This window comes from Neopelma chrysocephalum, unplaced genomic scaffold (genome assembly GCF_003984885.1).
Source record: "Neopelma chrysocephalum unplaced genomic scaffold, ASM398488v2 Primary Assembly neopelma1_103b, whole genome shotgun sequence".
NCBI classification, from domain to species: domain Eukaryota; kingdom Metazoa; phylum Chordata; class Aves; order Passeriformes; family Pipridae; genus Neopelma; species Neopelma chrysocephalum.
This window is the reverse complement of record NW_020897767.1, coordinates 6,567,727-6,589,375: the sequence shown is the minus strand read 5'-3', so window position 1 is coordinate 6,589,375 and position 21,649 is coordinate 6,567,727. Positions and strand designations below refer to the sequence as shown.

Genomic DNA, 21,649 nt, shown 5'->3' with positions numbered 1-21,649 from the left:
GGCCCGATATGAATAAAACTTGAAGAAAAATTCTTCTTATAATATATATATATAATATATAAATGTTCTCCCTAAATACTGGTAATTATCAGTACAAATACTGTTATCAGTATAAATAGTGATAATACACTGAGAATTATCAAACACTGTCTACAGCTCCATTAAATACTAACTCTCTGTGTCAACCATTTCTGTTACATTTTTGTTTAGAAATTGATGGGTAATGTTTTCACTGTATAAATGAAGTTGTGTGCTTCTTGTTTAAATTAAACTAGGACATTTAAATAAACTAATAGAAACTAGTGTTGTGAGGACTTAGATGAAAACAGTAAAGCAAAATTCCACTGAAAATAACTGTGACATGTCTCCCAGGAGAGAAATACTAATAAATAACACTGGGGAAAAATTCAACAGTAGCCTGTAGCCTATAAAAATAAAATATTTTTAGTGGTGTTCCTTTAAACCATGTAGCTAATTCTAAAAAAAAACCAAAAAGAAACTTAGATAATGGCAAAAAGCAGCTGCTCTTGCATTTAATCACAACATCGACTTGCAGCAACCTGTGACCTTTCAAACAAAGGACAGAAAAATCAGACAGTAACAGATACACAGACATGGAACTGGGCTTAGTGCTTCAAAATGAAAATGGAAGACAAATCTATTTTCTTATTCATACCTACTATCAAAGATAAGAAACTGAAGAAAAGAAACACACTGAAAAAGCAAAACAATCAGTAATCTTGGATCGAAAATGGTAAAGATAAAAGCAAAGTGAAACAAAAGCCTTGGTAACTTGAAAGGGCAACACAAGACAGAAAGCAACAATGGCATTGTATAGAAGGAGAAAGAAAGATTAATAGATAACATAAAAATCAGAAGCAAACTCAGTAATAATGAAAAAACAACAGTGAAAGTGAAAAATAGTTAAATAAAAGTGTAAGACAAAAGGCCCCACTGCTCCAGCACAAACTAAAATGTGCACAGAAGTGCAGGGACTAAATGTATTTTCTCTTCCTGTATCAGCTTCCAAAATCTATGACTCCCTTAGACACCCAACTCAAGTGGAAATTAAACCTTTCATACAACTCAGTGACTAATACACCCTAGAAAGCTGAAGAAATTTGTATAGAAATTCACCCAAGAATTTAAATATCACATATCGGAAATTCCTGGCCCTACAATGGGCTGTGCCTGGGAATTCTAAACATTTCTATTTGCTTCCTGCCCAAGAGCTACATTTCTATGGTTCAACTACTAAAACCTCAGCAGACTGTGTGTACTCTACGTTACCAGTGAAGAACCTTCCTGTGTTCATAAGGTTTGAGGAAATTTTGATTTGAACCTCTGGTTTTTTTTGGTCTACTTTGAGGGTGGGAGGGGGGAATTAATTTCTACAAAGACTGATAAAGTCTTTGAAGTAAAAGTCTGTTCTAATTAACAAAGAATTAACTATGTGTTTCTCCTTTGTAGCCTGCTAGACATCAGAGACACAGTCAGTGGGAAAAAATGTACTATTTTGAAGTGCAGGCAACTGATTTGATATTTTAATAGAGGACACTGACACTCCATTCTCTAATCAGCTCACTGTCACAATGGTTCTCTGTACCCCACTACCAAAAGCAATATTAAACACTACACAACTTTTTCTTACTCTAGAAAGGGACTGCCTAACAAAACAAATATCCTTTCATTAAAACTTAATGCCATATATGAACTCTGCATATCCTGATACTGCCATCCACGGTCATTTACCTTTTGTACTGTGTCTGTACTCAATAAAAAACATTGACCCAGCATGTATGGGAAACTAAAAATCACCCTCCAGAATATATGTTAATGTAGTACCTCTAAAACTTAAAGAGGAAACAAGATTACCCCAGTAAACAGTTTGAGCACACAGTTACAATTGAAAAGCTCATTTTCGTGGCTGGTAAATATCTCCAAATCCTCTTTTACATCCACAAGCAAGACAGCTTAAACAAATTGTTCTGCCAGCATATCTAGGAGGAAAGATGTGTCTGAAGGCATCTTTTGCAGATACCATCAACTAGGCAAGCAATACTAAATAATGATGTTTGCAGATCCCATGCTGACAGCTTTTATGACGAAGCCTGATAAGGCATTTAGTGATATGGTGAACACATGTCACCCAGGAGCACAAGGACTAACTTTCAAACAGCACACCTCTGACTTTTATAGTGCAGTCAGGAGAACAAACTGTTTGTATTTCGAGACAGATGTCCCACACTTCTGTAAAGAGAGGATATAAAACAAGAAAACATGGTAAAAAGAGATTGTGAGTTTCCAAGTGCTACATTAGTGAACAGCAGCAGTAAAAATCAATAGTATTCAAAGAGAGATGTGGGCTCAAAGGAGATTGAATACAATCCTTATCAGTGCTATCAATCATTTGCCCATGTATCTCTGTAACTTGGGTATTTTGCCCAAGCTTCTATCACTTTTCCAGAGTACTGTGCTTGGACACTGCCACCTCCTCTTCACCAACACGTGGTGACTCCTCAGGATTTCCTAAGCCTATTGCTAAGAGTTTATGTTCCTAGAAGGGACAAGTTTGCTGGTTTTTTTTTATTTAACAGATAGTTTAAAGCACATATAAATAAATAAATACATATTATTGCTAGTTTTAAAAGTAACTTAGATCTTTACTGAACAAAAGTCATAGAAATAAAATAGTCTTCAAGGACATAATTTGTGTGCACCCATCTTTTCTGCACATTAATGTCTGAGGTTATAAATAAAGACCGTATGTTGTATTCATCCCTAAGTAGCCATTCCCAAGTGCATTTCTGAAGAATAAACTCTAGGAAGGAGTAAGTAGCCCTGCAGTTATTTACCTTTATGGCATGTTTGTGAGGTAAAAGGTATCTTAGCATATGTTGAACCATACACTGCCTTACTGGCTCTAGAATTATCAATTCCTAGAAAAGGGTTGGGCAGTGTCTGTCAGTCCAGATGATGCCCTTGGAGCATCTACTGGAAAAGCCTTCGATTCATTTACTAATGAAGCAAAAGCACAAACCACAACAGTATATTTATTTCATACCTAGGAACAGATAAGGGAATTAATAGTTCACTCCCAGCCCCTTCCATGCAAGAAATAAAAGTTTGTTCCAATAATAAGTTCCTTTTTCAGGCTGGGTGCTTGTCTAACCTAAGATAAGATTAATTAATTGAATCTCTTCAGCCAACAGGATGCTGTTCTACACTTGCTCTACACCAGTTTCCTTCCACTCCAGCAAAGCCTGGATTAAGTGATGACTGCAAGGAGGGCATAGCCTGGGGGAGAGAAGAGAGATGAGCTGAGGTGCACACATTGCTGACTTCAAAACCTGTGTTTATATATTTTTTAAAACTAGAAAAGACACTTCTACAGGAAATCACCAGACCCTGCTAAAATATACCCCTGGGGATACTGAAAAAAGATTTAAATCATTATGGAGTACACAAAAGGGAAAGACTTGGATGAGCCAAGGGCTCACAAACTAATGAGAAAATTCAGCTGCAAGCACCAGAGGCTTTTGTTCTCTGTTTTGGGACAGGAAGAGAAATAGATCTGCATGAGCAAGGGACAGATTGAAAAACACTCCTTGGGAAAGTTTGAATTAATACATTTTAATTCTGATAGAAGCTGGCTGAGAGTGGGCACACAATGCCCCAGTTTGACCCAGCTAAAACACAGGATTTGGTGTGCCAAGGGAAGAGGTTTCTTGCAATCATGATGAACATATTTCCATATGCAAGCCACATCAAAACCATCAGAGCCATATTATGCAAAAGTCTTGTTAATGAAGGGCTTCAAGAAAAAAAAAGAAAACAAACATAAACCCCATAACCCTAATGAAACTAATATAATTCCCTCCTTGACAGAGGCATTAGCCTAATTCCAAACTTTTTCAGATTACTTATTGCAGCCAATTGTTACTTCTTCAACAAAGAGAATAAAGAAATATCTGAGTAAAATGGATCCAGTCCTACAGTTAAGTTGCTTCCTGAGGAACCTCTACATTATATAATAGGCTGCAAAAGATAATGCCTCTTTCAAACACATCCACTAGCCTACATTAATTAAATGTGTATAGTTTCTTCAATGTTAATGGCTTCTGTTCTTTCACTATTTGTATATGCAAATGTACCTCAATTGCATATTCTATAAACTTCACTTCCCCTTATTAAAATCAGATCAACTGAGACATGGTAGCCAAGGGCTTTCCATTTATTACATTCAAATTTAGGCCCTAAGCCTCTTGCTCTAAGTGAGATGATAAAATGATCAGAAATCATCCTTCTTTACAACCACTTCCATTTGAATTCCCCTTTTGCCAGGCCTCTCAAACACCATTACTTTCCAAAAGAACAGAACACAGTAGTTTCATGGCTTTAGGTTGCAATTGCCTGCGTTCCCTAAATTTTATAAATGTGGAAGTAGCACTTCCCTCCCTCCTCTTTGTCCATGTAACTCAGTAACTGGTTCTTACTCAGCAAAAATTTCCAGCCTGTGCTGCACAAACCATTTTTTTGGATTTATCAGGTACTTAACTGTTGAATGCCTCTCCTATCAGCTGCTGCACTTGCTGAGCTCTCTGCAGGGCTCCTTCTGCTCTGCTGCTGCAGCTCAGGGAGCTCCAGAACACCCTGGTTACATGCCAGAATGGTACCAAGTTTAAAATAGAATTAACACATAGATGCATCAGGATCTGTTAGTCACTCCCTTAACAGCTCTACCACGCCATTAAGAACTGAAGAATCAAATGTGAATTAACTTATTTTAAGAATTCTCTATTAACATAACAAAAATTGTGGCCCTGCTGATATCAACCTCCTTTTACATGAAGAGAACTTTGGTACTACAATTCTCTTTTGCAGAATGCATTATTAAACATTTTTTAATCCTCTGTGGAAAAAAAACCCACGAATCCTCATTTTAAACTACTTTACCTTCTAGTTTATGAAAGGTTTCTGTAATATCTCAGCTAAGAGCTGCTGGTATCGAATAAATAAAAATTAATTTCTTTACCTAAAATAATTATTTTTAGCATGTGATGCAACAAGGATTTTACCTGCCACTTCTCTGAAGTGCAAATATGATGCCTTTTTCCTGAAAAGGAAGCAGCTTCTTTCTCAGTCTTTCAGGTAGAAAGGACAGCTTAGCATCAACATTTTCTGAATGAGAAGCTTCAAGTGTAGGTGTTTCCTGGAGTGCACTCATGTTGAACCTGAGGGAAGCGAAAACAAAAAAAAAAAGGTGCTTTACCTGCAGGACAGGTCTGCAATGCATTAAAAAATAAAGCTTCATGGAACAATACTAATCATTTCATCTCAAAATATTCAATATCTACACAACTTTTCTCGAGAATTCTTGAGAATTCTCTCTGGAAAGCACAAAATAATGCACATGCTGGAGGAAGAGTCCACCACCTCAGTACCAATAAAATATTCTAAGATGAAGAGGTCAGGATGTATCACTTCCTTTAAAATATGAAATCATTATGTAAGGAAGTTTCCTGTTCATGAATGAAAGTTACCGGCCATTCAAATAGTGCTTGCTCATGGGCATTGAAATGGAACCTTTTAGCAAATATTTTTCAGAAGAGTTCTAGGAAAAAAAATAGGCTATTTAACCTTCTGAGGATGGAACTAACAGTCCTCTAAAATTTTTAATTCTAATAATTAAATCAGAAAAAAGAGGAAAATACACCCACTTTGGGGGAAGGGGAAAAAAAAGAATAAAAAATAATAATAATAAAAAAACAGTAAGGAATTTTATTTCCCTCAGAAAGAAACAACATTGAACCACATAACTAATCAATAAAAATTCTCATAGTGTACTTCAGATTAAAAATGTAGATTCTTCACTCAGTTTTGTCCAAAGGACAGGGGTAGAGAAGAAATATTTTTAACTCTCTTCTAACTTCAGTAGACTTTAAACAACCAACCAAAAGGTTATAAAGCTCAGCAGCAGCGCACTGACTGAACATGAAGAAAGCAGCAAACCTTTACATCAAAACATTACCGAATTATTTTGGATTCAAAGCCTGTGTGAGGAGCTGGATTACCATAGGAACAAGGAACATCAGCCAAAATACAGTTCCTACACTGTTAACAGTATCTCCAGGTTTGAGAGCAAAAAGCCTGAACATGGTACACTCGGGGTTTTTGATCCTGACTTATTTCTGAAGCAACTCGAAAGAAATCAGAAAAAATGTGTGGGACGAGCCATTACATTCACAGGCAGAAATGTGCTGAGCTAAATGATCATCCTCTGCAAGGACCTGCAGGACCAAGGAACCTGCTGGTTTACACTGCTTACAGGGTAAGACAGACCTGGGGACACTGCAGATGGTTGTTCTATCACAACTCTATTTCCCAACGCTCCATCTCCCACATTAGACTAAAATTGAGAAATCACTTCCGCGGGGATGAGCACAGGGGTTGCTACTGGACATTTTCCAAGATCAGTGGGAGATCCCAGTCCCCGAGAGACCCCTCTCCCCAGTGGCAGCTTGGTCACAGCACGTGGAGCCCCACCCATGGTGCGGAGCAGAGATTCCAGAGTGGGATTCACTGACCCCCTGCTCTGCACCTCCCATGTGGCCCAGTAAGCCAGGTCCTGTCTTGTTAGACACTTAACATAGTCCTAAAATCAGGGAGATACAAATTAAAAGGGAATGAACAGACCACAGCAAATATAAGTTATCGGGAATTTGCCACATCTGGAGAAAAATAAAAAGGAACTGCCAGTACTGTTGACAACAGTGGGAAAAGGGAGAAGGATAGGGAAAAGGACAGGATCTGAATGTTCTGGAAGTCCACTAACTGTTGCAGAAACATCGAAAATGAGGATTTTGAAAGATCTGTCACTAGCATTGCCAGTCAGACTAATGACATTCATGCAGACAGAAAATGAATAAGTGCTTTTTTTCTGGTTATAGGATGAATTACAGGCATGTCTATCAAGATATGCATCACAGACAGTCAGGGGAATGTGAAGAAAGTGCTGTGCATGAGCCTACAGGCAAGTTCCATGACATTCTCATTGTGAAAGAACTGAACTGGAGAACTTCCAGTTCATTCCTGCATTCCTTCTTGGGCATCTATTACCACTTCTGCAATGAAGGGGTGTGTAACCACAGCTGCTTGGATGTACCATTCTGCTGGGCACTGAGGGAACAGAGTGAATTTAAATTTAAATACTGATCAACTCTCAAATTTGAGGCATAAGGGTTGTATTTACCATTGCTGTGGATTCTGTTCTATTTTGTGTTAAATTACTTAGCTGCTAGATAATCTTTTCTAAGAAGCCTATTCTTGAAGAGGTGTCCTTTGTCCCACATATAAAGCCCTATGAATGTTATTGCTCATGTATGAAAGCAGCAATCCTACCTAGAATCACAGCTAGGGGGGTGTGTGTATGCACACACTGCAGGACTTCTGTACAAACATGGTCACAGCACTGCTCTCAGAAACACGGACCTCAGGGGTCTGAGCACCTGCTGTTCCTCACCGGATGAGTGCAAGTGATTCACAGAGCAGGAAGAACTCCATGGCTGGAGAGAGGCTGATGTTGTGCTTCCAACAGCAGGATCAAGGTACAGAAAGCCCACTTCTCACGTAAGTCTGGTACTATCAGCAGAAAGCCAGGATCTTTCTTCCCTAGACTCCTATCAGGAGTGCCCTCAAGGTGCTAAACTACTGAGACAAGCCCAGTGCTGCTCCACATACTCCTGATGTAGAGCTCTGACTGAAGACCTGGAACATAACCTGTCCAAAGACAAATGGTGACTATTTGATGAGTCACCTTCTGAATGCCAACGAAATAACCAGTTATACAGAAAGGAAATCCAGACTTCTTTTGCAAGCCAGGCATTCTGTGCCATCTGGGTGGAATTGCATTATTGACTATGGCAATTTTTCCTCCCCATTTTTATGAGTGGAATCTTTCATGTATCTTTAAAGAAACAACATTCTTGTACCCTGGGTCTCTGGAACGTCCAGCAGCAGATATAAGTACTGTGATCAGCACCAAGGCTCTCTGATGCATGTCCACCACTGAACTTTTCTTAACAGGAGATGGAAAGACTCTGGCTTGCCCAAGAGATGCATTTCACAGAACTCATAAAGCTCCAGTAAACACCCACTTCAGCTCTCAGTTGAGCAAACAGAAATGTTTCAGCTCTAACTGTTGGGAAAGCAACCATAATCCCTTCAATAGTTCTATCACAATATTTTCCACAGAGTACTTAATTCTTTCAAAAATTGATTAAGGTACTTCAAGACTGGTGGTGAAAAAACAAACACCAAACATTTCTGGAGAGCCAAGCTTGAACACGAACACTGCAGGATTGGTGGACCCAACAAACCTGTTCAACACTCAGTTCTGTGATTCACCTCCAAAGGAAATTTGTGACTCATTTTCTGTGATAATTTTCTATTCTATAAAAGCAGAGATAATGATACACCTTCTGATCAGCTTTGCTCTGTAGCTTGTTGTGAGTGACAATATGAGAATGAAACGGTAACACAATTAACTTGCTGTTGAACGAGCTCACGACAAGATTCTTTCACTGAGACACTGAATAGGAACAATGCAGCTTTAGAAGCATAAATCTGAATTAGAGGAGGCACATATTAGTCATCAGTACACAGCAAAGCTACCATGAAAAATGTTTCTCTATCAGTCATTAACGAGGTTAAAACTGACTTTGGAGATCCATCTTGAAAGGCTGCAACACAGAAAGCACTAGCTACCAGATATGTATAAAATTTTGTTTAGTTTATTACTAGGTGAATAATTATAGACCAAGTGATTAATTAAAGAACTCCATGCGGTGAACAATGACTATTATAAAAACATACACAATGACTTTGGCAGTGGTGGTCATTTATGTTTTGTTTCGAGACAGTCAATTACAGACAGCACTGTGGTAATGTCAAGAAATAAAAATAGCCTTTTTAAAAAAAATTTAGCCAGTGTAGAAGACCAGTTTGTATCTGTTGTTGTTCTACCCATCGCAGTCTCAGAGGATCTCAGGGGAGAGAGTAAGACTAGTGCATATATTCTTTAACTACAATATTTCATCTGTTTCTGTGCCCCCAATTTGTTATAACATCCATCCTATTGCCCTTCCCGTTTCTCTAGATCACAAGCTCTGGAACTCACATTTTTCCAGACAAAATAGACCTAAAAGGTTTGGTGTGGAGACCCAGCTTTTCATTCAGAGAGTTCATTCAACTGCACAGGTTTCATGAGTTAAAAAACCCCAGACTCTATTGTATTTATTCCAGTGTTTTAAAGGAAATCAAGGATGAAATAGCTGAATTGATAAACCCAATAACTATTTATCTAAAATTGTTTACGTATCTCAGCACTAGGTAGTGGTAAATGATCCCAGCTTTTAAAAGCAGGAATGAGGAAGATTCATGGACCTACAGCATGATTCATTCATGGGGCATAAAAACCAGTAAAAATTATGAAGTGGAGGGTTTGTGAACACCAGGATAAATGCAAATATTTGATGAGTCACCATGTGTTTTGTAAAGGTGAGTCTTACCTTTCCAGTCTGCTGAAGTTCTTTTGAAGGGGGTCTACAACAATGTACCTATAGACCATTCGATGCAGTCCACTTCACACTATTTTTCAATACTAAGTTAAAAGAGACTAGGTTTTATAGACATATTTGTGCAGTAATTGTAATTTCCAAGAAAACTTCTGAGAATGTCCCTTGAACTTTTAAGAAAACCTGAAACATGGGTTTTTTTTTAATTCAAGCAAGTAGACTGTTCATACATGAGAGAAACAACTTCAGCAATATTTCCAAGTAATGTGCTCCAACTTCTATTATGTTCAAAGAATCATAATTGATCTGGAAAAGTAAGTAACTACTGAGGGATAAGGGCAGTGCAAATACAAATAAAATAAAATAAAATTTGAAAAAAAAAACCAACCTTGGAAATCTTTCTGTCACTGCTACTGCTACACCACATTTCACTATAGACTATTATCCTTCTGGAGGTAGCAACTGAAACCCAGCTTGATGAGGATATTACCCCAGGTGACATGTTTCTGTGTTGGAAAGTTGGGTGCAAGACTGATGACAACTTCAAGGACTATCTTAAGTTTTCCAATAGCTGTTTGTCAACACAAGCTGATTACATAAGCCCACTGCTTTTTTTTTTTTATAGGTCACTAAGTATAGCCTTCTAATGCAGCTCAGCAGCAGATGCTTAAAACAAACAAGTCTTTCCACTAAGGGTTTTGCTTCATAAATTTCCACTTGATGGCCTTAACTGCTCCATGACTGTGTGTTCAGTAAAAGTTAATAGGGAATTCCAGGCTCAAAGAACATCACAGGACCTTGGCTGATTGATTAATCAACCATTTCACAGAATCACAGAATTGTCAGGGTTGGAAGGGACTTTTGGAGATCATTCAATCCAACCCTCCTGCCAAGGCAGGGTCACCTGGAGCAGGTGACACAGGAACACATCCAGGTGGGTTTGGAATGTCTCCAGAGAGGGAGACTCCTCAACCCCCCAGTGCTCTGCCAATGTCAAGAAGTTCTTCCTCATGTTGAGGTGAAACTTCTTGTTTTAGTTTATGGCCATTGCTCCTCATCCTGTCGCTGGGCTCCACTGAAGAGTCTGGCACTGTTCTCTTGGCATCCACGTTTGGGATATTTATATGTATTAATGACATCGTCTCTCAGCCTTCTCTTCTCCAGACTAAACAGACCCAGTTTCCACATTCTCTCCTCATAAGAGAGATGCTCCAGACCCCTCATCATCTTTGTGGCCTCTGCTGGACCCTCTCCAGCAGCTCCTTGTCTTTCTTGTCCTGAGGAGCCACCAGCGGGATAATAAAGAACTCGACATCTACCCGAGCCAATGGAACACAGCATTAAAAAGCAAATCAGGCAGAGCACAGAACAGTTTTTCCACAGGCCGGCGTGTCAGGCTTGAGGAAAACAGACACCTCAACACCTGCCTGGAGGCGAGTTTTTTGATTTTACTTACGCAACTCCCCGCAGCTGCAATCGCAGAACTATCTGCGATGAGCCGGCACTGGCAGCACCAGAACGCAACCAGAGGGATCTCCTGGCACAGGCACGGGCTGGAACAGGAGTCAGCGGGCAGCTCGTCCCTGGCTGGCGGCACCGATGGAGCCGCCCCGTCCCCCCTCACCTCGCGGGCTCCGCGCTCGAACGGCCGCCGGGAAGTGACGCACGGCCGGGGGGTCACGGACGGGAAGCGTTTGGGGCCCGGGAACCGCTTTTCCTTGTTTTTTTTCTGCCCTCCCCATCCCTTCTCCCCTTCCCCCGCCCCGCTTCCCCGCGAGCGAGTTAAAAATCGTACTCCCGCCCGGCGTTGCCTCGCCCCGGCCGCTGTCCCGACGGGATGGGGGAGCGCGGACGGGCTGAGGGAGCGGGGTGGCGGGAAGGGGGTTGCGGGGATGGCGCTGAGGGCCGGACTGGACGGGGTTCACCCCGCCGGCTCTCGGCGTAGATAAGAGCGGTGAGAACCGGGGCGAGGCGCCAGCAGGGCGAGAAGGGGAGAGGGAAAGCCCCGACTACAGCTCCCAGCCTGCCCCGCCGAGGTGCGGGAGGGCTGGCGGGGGCACCTGGAGGGGTCAGGGCGCTGCTGCTCAGAATACACAGCACACCCGGCGAGAGGGGAAGGACGCGGGTGAAGGGGGAGCGGCCGGGGCCGGAGGGCGCGGGGAGCACAAGGACCCCACGCCGCCACAGCGGCGGGATCGCCCCGTCCGCCCGCGGCCATCAGCGGCGCGCAGCGGGCGGGCCTTGCGGTGCCGGTGCGCGCTTCTCATTGATTTTCCTGACTGTCCGTCAAGGCGGCGGAGCCCTTCCATTGGTCATTGCGCTCCGGGCGGGCTCTCCCTCGCGTCAGCGCCGAGCGGCACCACTCCGCGGCAGGGCCGGGGGAGGGCGGCGCGCCGCTCATTGGTCCGCGCCGCTGCCCATCATCGGCGTTCCACGCGGCCATTGGCGGCGGCGGCCGCCGGGGGCGGGGTCCCTCTCCCCGCCGCGGCAGCAGCGGCAGCAGCAGGAGGAACGCGGGCGGCGCTCGGCGCTGCGATCGGCGCCCCGCGTGTGCGAGGAGAGGAGCCGCCCGCCGGGCGCCGCGGCCCGGGAGGGAGCAGGGAAGGGGCCGGGAAAGGAGCGCTCCGGCCCGGTGAGGAGCCCGCGGGGCCGCCGGGGAAGGCGCTGCCGCGGGCGGGGGTCGCGGTGCGCTGAGGGAGGGAGCGAGGGCGGGGGGGCCGCGGCCGCAGTGCGCAGAGCGGGGGCAGCGCTGAGGGAGCGGGGGCGCGGCCCGGGCGGGGGTCGCGGTCCGGCGGGGCCAACCCGGCCCTTCCCCTGCCCTAATATAGCCAGGGCTGGCCGGGGAGCGGCACACAGCGCTGGTCGTGCATTATGGATTTATTATTTTATTTATTTATTATTTATTTTTTATTTCTGCTGCATGTTGGGCAATGCTGCGCGTGGATGTATCTACCATGTTATAATCCAAAGTGTGAGTGGACTCGGGAGCAAACTACGTCACAGCCTGGGTTTTTGCCATCTCTTAATAACGTTTTTAAAATGAGTTTTCAGCACTGGATGGTTTCGCTTTATGAGGAAGACGGGATGAGACAGTAAAAGGAGCGAGGCATCGCTGTTTCTTGCATGGAGCCTAAGAATTATTCAGATTATTCACCCTAAGAGATTTGCACACAACCTACATGTTGGTGGATTTGTGTGATGTCTGTAGAAAGCTGGATTAGGAAGGTGATGGAAAAAAAAAACCTCAAAAGAGTGGTGCACGTTTTGCTTAGGGGGCACGGCCAGATGGTCTAACCTGCCATAGTGTTTGGTGTTTTGGAGTGGGTTTGTTAATAGTCTTAATTCTTAATTTTGATGCCCCCTTCTCGTTAACCTGAAGCTGGAGAGAGCTTGTGTGCCCCATGCAGAACAGGGAATGTGTCGGGTTTTTTCCCTTGCAGTGCCTTACATTGGCTTTTTTGCGTTGAGACATTAACCTGCAGATTTTAACGGCGTTGCTTTTTCATGTCTTGTCTTCTACAAGGAGTAGTGTCTTTGAGACCTTGCTTTTTACCTGAACATTAAGGAGCAATCTTACAGGGCAGTATGTCTTGTGAATGTTAGATTAGGAGTATGTATTTACTGTCGAACTGAAAGCGACAATGAAGTTCTGAAATTATTTTTCAAAATATTCAAACAATTTGCTGTTCAGGAGAAGCAAATAGCAATGGAAACATGGGGTTTTTTGACAGTCTTCCATTGGCTTGTTAGAAATTACAATATTGGCATGCACTTAATATTAAGCATTTGTTCCACAGCAAGTACTGTGATGTCAAGTAGTTGAGTTTTTTCTAGGAATTTATAGATTGTACTCCTCAATTTAGAGAAGTCCCAGTGGTAAAGATAATGTCAACACTCGTGTCTTTAAATCTTGGAAAGTGAAAAAAGTAGTACTTGTAACTGCATTACTCAGTCATTTTTTATTTTACAGACTGTATTTTACTATCAAGATCAACTACCACTTTTCTTAGGATTGACTGAATTGACTAAATACCAGTATTTTTGAGGGCTGTGGAGTGTACTGGGTTAGGTTTGGTAGCAGTTTTCCAGAAAATATTTGTTAAAGATTTGGGAAGGGTCAGTCACTCTAATCTGTTGCAGTGGTCCTCTGTTTATATTTTAAATTTTGTGTGTCTGTTAAGAGGAATAAAGGAAAATTTGAGGAGAGTGCTACTACTACTTTGTTCTTTCTCCTCTTAAGCACAATTCTATGTCTTTTTTTCTTCTTTTAGCTTATGTTTAAGTTTTTGATTTTCATTTCTTGTCAAGTTTCAATATATTTGCCTTACACCGTAGTCTTACTTATTTTATATTTCTTACTTAAAGTCTTTCTTTGAAACTGCTTCACACCGTTCTAGATCAGGTGCTTTAGGCACAGCTCTGAGTATAACACACAAATTCCATAGTTTTGGGTTTTTTCAGTCGAAAGGTGCTATCACTTTGCTACAGCAACCTCTTTTAAATCACGTCCATGTCTTTGTATCACCATTTTCCCACACTTACTTCTCCTCAGAGTTAATTTGACTTTCAGAGATGTAGCGCCGTATTTTTTTAAATACAATTATATGTTTAAAGTTTCAAGGTGCTGTATTCCAGGCTTTTAAAAGTAGTTGATACAGTTGCATTTCCGGGGACTCTGGGGAAAATGGGCCTTCTGACACCGTGTTCACAACGAGTGAGTTGTCAAGTAATGAGATCAGTATAAACTTTGACTTGGCTGCAATGTAGCATGCAGTGCATTTTTATAAACATATTTTAATATATATTGACAGCATGGCTCAGTTTTGGTGAGCTGAACAACTCAGTGCTCTAACTTTTACCATCTGCATAAAAATAGCAACAGCTTTGGATGCCCTGATTAGCTGAAGTGTATTAGTTCGGAAATTTTTCAGCACACTCGAGTTCTTATTTCGCAGGTACGAGCAGAGTTAAGCAGCAGCCGGTAAATACAAAGTGCTGTAATCCAGGGGTGTGACAGCTGAGGAGCTTTCCCTAGGAGTGGGAGAGTATCCTGTAATCCTGGCACCGCTGGGCTCAAGGACTGCAGAAGTGTTGGGAGCCGGGTCAGGCTCTTAGTGGCAGCTTTCCCGGGTCCATCCCACCTGCTAATGGCCAGATAGGAATGACCCAGGGGCTTTTGTTGACCGCTGCATTCCAAACTGCGCCTTTTAGTGATGGAAAGATGAGTCGTTTGGCGAGGCCAGACCTGGATAATAAGGTCATTCACATCGTATTCTTTAGGCAAGAAGGATCTCTGGAAATGCCTTAATGTGGTGCTCACTCTGGATGATGGGAAGCATCTTTGCAAGCCCATTAAAGTAGGTTTTATGTGTTTCTTTCTGTTTCTTCGTTGACTTTTCTTTGAGGTGATGGACTGATGTGCTGTGCGACAATGTTAAGAGATTTTTGAAGGTGGTGTTGGGAAGCTCTATTTCTAGGAGATCATAAGTCAGCAACAGATTATGATTGACTATTGCTGGGAAAACGTCACTTTCGGCCTGCCTATAATCTCATTTTGGTTTCGTAACTTTTTGAAGGAGTGCTTTAGAGGAAAGAATGTCTGAAACCAGATTTATGGAAGTGCAGCAGCCTTAATTACAGAACAGCCTGCACTGCTACTCTTGTGCATAAATGAGTCTCCTGCAGTTCAGTGTATGTATTATGAGAATCCTGTCAACGTGTCATTTTATGATATGCACTCTTCTCCAATATATAGAATTAAATTTTCAAGAATATTAAATTTGATTATTGTATGTTCCTATCCAGACTGCTGCAGCCAAGTGGGATGGCTGTGGAATGCTTATTCCAGGGTTTCTTTTCTACTCTTTATCTTGGATCTCTGGAAGGGAATGGGCCATTATCTCTTAAGGCCATTATCTCTTAGGGCCATTATTTCTTAGCAGCCACTGATTTCTCCTGAAACATACTACATTGTTCATCTCTCTTTTTTCATCTGCTGCTAAGTTTCTGTTCTTTTATCTCCTTCCCAACATCAATTCTTATTATTCTTCAAATTTGTGTATAAAATGGAATTCTGTCCTTTATTTAACGCTCAGCTCTCTCCTCTACCCCCTCCCCAGGTTTGTTATCAAGTTTGCACTGCAATGTATGAAAACTCTTTGTCCCGTAGTGGATGAAATGGTCTAAAGGCTGAAGCTTGTCAGGACAAGCGTCCCAAATATCATTAAAGCTGTGGCTAAACAGCATAGCATAGTTGTTCCTTCATTTTGAAAGCATAATTTCTGATAACTTGCATTATTGGGTCTAAAAATAACCTCTAAAAGGTGCAGAAGGTGTCGTTGTTGGATTTGGTTTAGCGAAAGTCTGGTGCTGAGTTTTGTGTTTTTGGGTACAAGGGCTGAGGTGTGACAGCTCTCTGTAGGTGTCCACCTAAAGCATTGTAGTTTACATTACTGTGAAGCAGGACATAAACAGATGCCCTCCTGGCAAATACCTGCCCTTGTGAAAGAGGCCATCGTGGTGTCACAGCCTTGGCTTTTTGTTCATGCCCTCTGTCATCTCCTCTGGTCTGTTAAATGAGCTGTTATTGGGACGAATTTCCCAACTTCTAACCATGTAAGATGTAGGTCTCAGTCTGTCAAATTGAAACATGAATTGGGAGACTTGGAGGAGCAGTTTTAACAGGCAGATGGAGGAGATGGTGACTGCAAGTGAGATCAGTGACTTCTTTAGCGCAGCTGAATCTGGAAAAGGTTGTTGGTTGTGCAGCTGGAGAGTGAAGTTCAAACCAGTTTGAGTGTTCCTGCCAACAGCAGACTGGGGAGTGTGCTCACAGTGCTTCCCCATGGCAGAGCTTTGGGCAAGAAAGCCTCCTGCTGGTGGTGAGTATTCGGGAGCAGTTGCATCATTGACCAATGCTGGATCCGTGAGCAGATTTCCATCTGTTTTCGTGTTCTAAGCGAGCTCAGAAGAATTCTGGATGTTCTTGTGGAGATACTGTAGGAGTTCTGAGAGGCATTGGAAAATTGCTGGCCCTTATAACTTAGGCTTTGATCAAATATTCAGGTTTTGTACCCGAATGCTGCAGTAGCAAAATGAGTAAATCAGTTTGTGGGGGATTCTTGTCCGTGTTGTCACAGCGGGATTTGGAACATTTCAACAGCAGGTACAGAAAAAAGCCTTTTTCCTTTAAAGCAAATCTCTCAATCTTTTGGATGAAGAGCTACATTTCAGGTTCAATGTGCTCTGTAGCTGTTTGAAGAATAAAACTTGCTGCAAGGATTAGATTCTTTTTCTCCCTTTCTTTTATAATCCATTCCATAACTTTGAGCAAGAACCAAACCCTCGCCAGTTTGTGTCTTCCCTCAGAAGTAGCTCCATTGATTAGCAAAGCTACACACAAGGTCAGTACTGTGACTCAAAGTAAGACCTGGTTTGCCTTTTTGAGTTGATGGATCCTTATCTTTGTCCACTGGGGAAGTCAGACTATACCTGAACGAAAACTTTTGCCTAATGGCTTTCCAAGGGAAAGCCAAGGGGAACTGAGAGATTTTCTTGTGTTAGTGACAACTGGATACTGAGTGTCTGCTCACAGTAGTTTTACTGTTAGAATTGACTGTAACGAGTCCTTGATTTTTACTCAAAATGAAGATTACAAATTATTAGTCTTCTAGTTTGGATGTTGTGGTTTCTTCTTTTCAAGTTTTAAGCACATCAAAGTGATCTTTAATATATTTTCAGACGGATTCTGTGTGTGTTTAGTTGCACATTGCATTGTTATCATGGAAAAATAAACTACTCTTTCCAGGGTTTGTAGTTGTACCACAAACTAGTGCCAGTATTGGTTGAGGTGTTATCCTTGTGGTATGGACTGGGAGGAGGAAGAAGACTTCCAGAACTAGAAAGCCATTCAGTAACTTTATGGAAGCTGCCATAGGAATGCTACTGCCTTCTGCTTAGACTTGTGGTCTAACAAGTGAGATATGAATCTTTCACACAAACTGTTGTGTTAATTTATAAGAATGTTATGATTTTCATCCTAATACTTTGTGTGGTAGTGTTTTGTTTCCCTCTGACTTTGAATATTGGTTTCTGGAGAGGAACACCTGTATTTATGTGGGCATCCTTACTACTGGGAGAAGCAACTGAGTCCACACTGAGCTTATCTAGTAATGATTTCAATACAGAAGAACCTTCATCCAGGGTAATAAGTGATACCATGTTTTGAGAAAGATGTCTGAGCTCCAGATGGTACCATTAGACTGAATTCTTAGGACAGTGGTATGAAAAGAATAAATGATGTTACTGGGCTAATGCAGTTATTGCAGTGTCTGATATTCTGGCAGTTGGCTGTCCATCGTTGGTGTGATGACATCCCATAGCTGCTCCTTAACTTTGTGTTTACTGACACTGCAAAGTTTGATTGGAAAAGCACAAAGAGCGGGAGTCCTTACTAAGACTTGCATATCCAAACAGTAGTGGAAGCTGTCCCAGCGCAGAACACCATCAGCTTTTTATCTGGCCAGTGTTAAAACAGGATTTGTGTGTCTTCCTGGGTCACAGCAGTGCGAAGGCTTAAAATTTCTGTGTTCCATAAAGATCAAGGAACGTAAATGTGTAGGTATTCTTTGAGTTTTGTTTTTTGTTTGTTTGTTTGTTTAATGTTAATTTTTAATCCTGTTTTCCAGTATGCAATGAAAAATAGGCTAATTTTAAGCAGGAAACAGTTTTGTCCATTTTTAACACATGGAATGATTGGGGATGGGAGACCTTGACAAGATTTTTCAGCTCTGGTCAGACAGTGTGTGAATTCAGGCATGTTTGAGGTCAGTGGTGACAATGTTGACTGAGATCAGAGTGGATCTGATGGGTTCTTAGTTATTTTGTGTCTCCCTGCTCCAGAAAGGCAGCAGAGTGTCCTGCAGATCATTCCTGCCCTGGCTGGGTGTCTGTATCTGATGAGCTGAGTGGCTCCTGATAGGACAACCAGGCTTTCAGCTGTAATGCTGCTCATAACTTATTAACCTTGGGACTCTGGTGCTTGCAGCACCAAGAGTTGTTCTCTGGATCCATATTTTATTCATGTCTGCATATGCTGCAGTTACATGTTCTAATGGCCGTGATTCTAAGACTTTTGGACTCTTAGAGTGCCTGTGGACTACATACAGGTTAAATGAAGGTATGACTTCTATAAGGAAGATGGATTCTCACATGTGTCTGATAAGACAGACTCCCATATAAAATGTGGGAGGACATAAAATCAGTTTTAAATTATTCTTTGAAATTTTTGGAAATAAAGTACATAAAGTACAAGTAAGTGGACTCACTCCAGTTTCTTTTGATTCTAAGACAAAATTCTTGCTGATGCTGAGAAGGGTTTGTAACAGGCTGATTGAACAAAAAGGATGACTCTGGGCCATCCAGGTACCTTGGTACTAAATAGCAGTAATTATCAGTAAAATAATGGAATGCTTGTGGGCAAGGATGCAACTGAATGCACTGTGCACTGCATGAATGTGCCTGAAGACTGAAAGGAGAGACTCTGTGGGTCATTTGGTTCAGTCCCTTCTTGTTACAGGAAATCATGCTTTTATAACTGTGTCACGCTCCATCTTAATGTTAATTAAATTGCCAGCTATCTTCTTTCCTGCTGAACAGCAGTTGTAAAATCTGGTTCTGTGATATCTACTGGCCTTCAGCCTGGCTGACTGTGGAAAACTTAGAGACACATGGTTTTGTGGCAACATTTTCCTCTAGATTAAGTAGCTCTTCTACCCATCTGTTATCTGCTACAGCCACAAGAAATGATGTTTTCCATGCAAGTTTGTACTAGTGCAAATGCCATCTTCCATATAAGGTCTCACCAGGGCTTTATTAGAATGGCATTTATACTTCTGTAGCTTTTCTGAGAATAAATTGAATGGTAGTTACATCTTTAAAATTTAAAGTTTGTTAATCTCCATTTTAATCTCCATCTACTTTATCCATTTCCTGTGTAATGCTACCTATAATTCAAATAGATTAGGCCTACTCCATTTATTTTTTCTAGGAACTATTACTTTGTTAAATAGAGCAGTTTGGCACAATCCCTGCTACACATGTTTTTCTGTCATTTTCCATTGACTTCGGTGCCTTTGATTCATCCCTTCCTTTTAAATTTGTTCAGAAGTCAGGCATACAGTTATTTTTTTCCATATATTTAGTTCTGTGCTTTTCATTCTAACATCAAATGATCCATCATGCCTTTTGTACTGTTGGAAAAAAATCTCTACTTTGGGATTTCTGATCTGATGAGAGATTTCTAATTTTCTGCAGTTAGTGGGTATGGTGTCTTCAGCACTTACTTTGTGAATCTTATTTTTCCTTTGAATGCACTCTTTCAGATTCATTTTCAGATGTACTATAGTGGTTTTCCTGTGTACTTTTTCTGTTTCTATGGATAATGAACTTTTTCTTAGCACATTCTGACTCGGAGTGGTAACTTTTGTTTCTGGCTTCCAAGGCTTACCTTGTGGTTGGTCAGTGTATTTTGGGGTGGGGTTTATTTTTGGTTTTGTTTATTTGTGAGTTGTTGTTTGGTTGGGATCTTTTTCCCCTTCCTCTGCATTTATTCTTCAAGCTGAATTTGTGGTTATTCCTTTTAGAGGGCTTTCATTCCTTTCCAGCCTCTTCTCCCTGTGTCTTGGTGAGGGAAGTTCCATGGTTATTTGAGAGAAGATTCCTTACACACATAACGTTGTTAAATGCTACTTAACATTCAGCAACTTATTTTAATATATATTAATATGACTATATTGTATGTCTGTATAAGGAAATGCTACATCAAGGGCAGCCTGATTATCTTCAATCCCTGGATTGTTGTGGCCTAAGACTATGTCAAAGTCCCTGTCCTGAATTGCCTGTAAAGTAAAGCCTTCTGCTCAGAGAAGTGCAGGATTCTAATAATTATTAATGGATATTTCATTAATTATTAATAAACCTTTGCTTGAATATTCTGACTACATGAATAGTACTCCTAAGGATCCACTTGTTCAGTGGTAGAAGAGAGTTAAAACTTACTGTCTCTTCAAACCATCCCCTTTCCTTATCCCCCATTTGGTACCACAGGGAATGGCTGCGGCAGTGGCCTTCTGCTCTGCTCACACTTGCAGGATGTGTCGGGCACAACTTAATACGGGTTGTAAATGAACACCCTTCAAATGTGAAAAATCTGATTTTCAGAAAGGTTTTTCTTTCTTGTTCTTTTAAGCTCTCAAAACCTTTGTGCCCCCAGAGCGGGGTGTGCTCAGCTGGGGAATGGAGCATTTGGTAGGTGTATTTTGAAGGTGGGGTTTTTTCTCCTGTCAAATTTGCAATGGCTTGGACATGTTATCTTTGAGGTATTTTTGAAGAAAACAATGGTGCTTATTTTTAATTTCCCTCATGCCTTTATGCTTGTCCATAAAGTAGTTTTCCAGAAACTTTCAAATAAATCCAGTAAGTTCTAAGGCACTGCATTAACTTCTCATCTGAACAGTGAGTTACAGAGATGCTTCAGAATATAAGCTTCCTGGTAGCAGTATTTGTCCTGTGTTTATACTTTTTTTTTAAATTAAATTGTTCATTAAGTTTAGTTTTCCTTCTCCCCTCCCCTCCAAAGAGAGAGACAGCATTTGATTTGGGTAAGTTTCTTAAATGCAGAGCCTCCTTTTTCAGTGATTATACCCTCACAGAAGATTGGTACTTGGTGTAAATGTTGGCATTGCTTCCTTGACTGACCCCTCTGCTGCTTAAGAAGGTGAAATATCTTTACAGGGTGTGAGCACCAAAGTGATGCTGTGAGGTGTTTTTAGTTGGGGAAAGGAGGAATCAGCTCCCAGTGTCCCTTGTGCCTTGTTCCAGGCAATGAAGCTGCTGTTCTGCTGATGATCACGTGCTTTCAGAAGTGTTCAAAGGAATGCTCCTTTTACTCTGGTTTGCCTTGTTGCCAGGATCTCCAGTTCTGAGCTATAGGATCGTGGTTAAACAGCTGTTCCATGAAGGCATCCTGTGAGTGAGGTAGATTGTCTGACCAGAGGGAGGAACAAAGGAATTTA

The 21,649-nt window shown here is 41.5% G+C and overlaps 2 protein-coding genes across 15 annotated transcripts in view; one reads left to right on the top strand and one right to left on the bottom strand.

Annotated features, from left to right (window-relative positions):
* The window catches only part of ZRANB3 (zinc finger RANBP2-type containing 3), a 44,191-nt gene extending 32,373 nt beyond the window's left edge, over positions 1–11,818 (bottom strand). Inside the window, exons 1-2 of one of the 3 annotated variants that reach the window (XM_027695876.1) lie at positions 11,032–11,818; positions 5,079–5,234 (exon numbers count right to left, since the gene is read on the bottom strand). In XM_027695876.1, the coding sequence (XP_027551677.1) occupies positions 5,079–5,227 (149 nt within the window). In that variant the 5' untranslated portion in view covers positions 5,228–5,234; positions 11,032–11,818. Of the gene's footprint in view, positions 1–4,558; positions 4,654–5,078; positions 5,235–11,031 lie in introns of those variants that run through there. The other 2 variants (XM_027695875.1, XM_027695877.1) reach the window with 2 other exon arrangements.
* Positions 11,819–12,090: 272 nt separating this feature from the next.
* Positions 12,091–21,649, top strand: part of R3HDM1 (R3H domain containing 1) — a 77,088-nt gene continuing 67,529 nt past the window's right edge. For 9 of the 12 annotated variants that reach the window (XM_027695863.1, XM_027695860.1, XM_027695861.1 and 6 more), the window contains exon 1: positions 12,091–12,207. The gene's annotated coding sequence lies outside the window, so the exon portion shown is untranslated. The remainder of the gene's footprint in view (positions 12,208–21,649) is intronic. The other 3 variants (XM_027695869.1, XM_027695866.1, XM_027695867.1) reach the window with 1 other exon arrangement.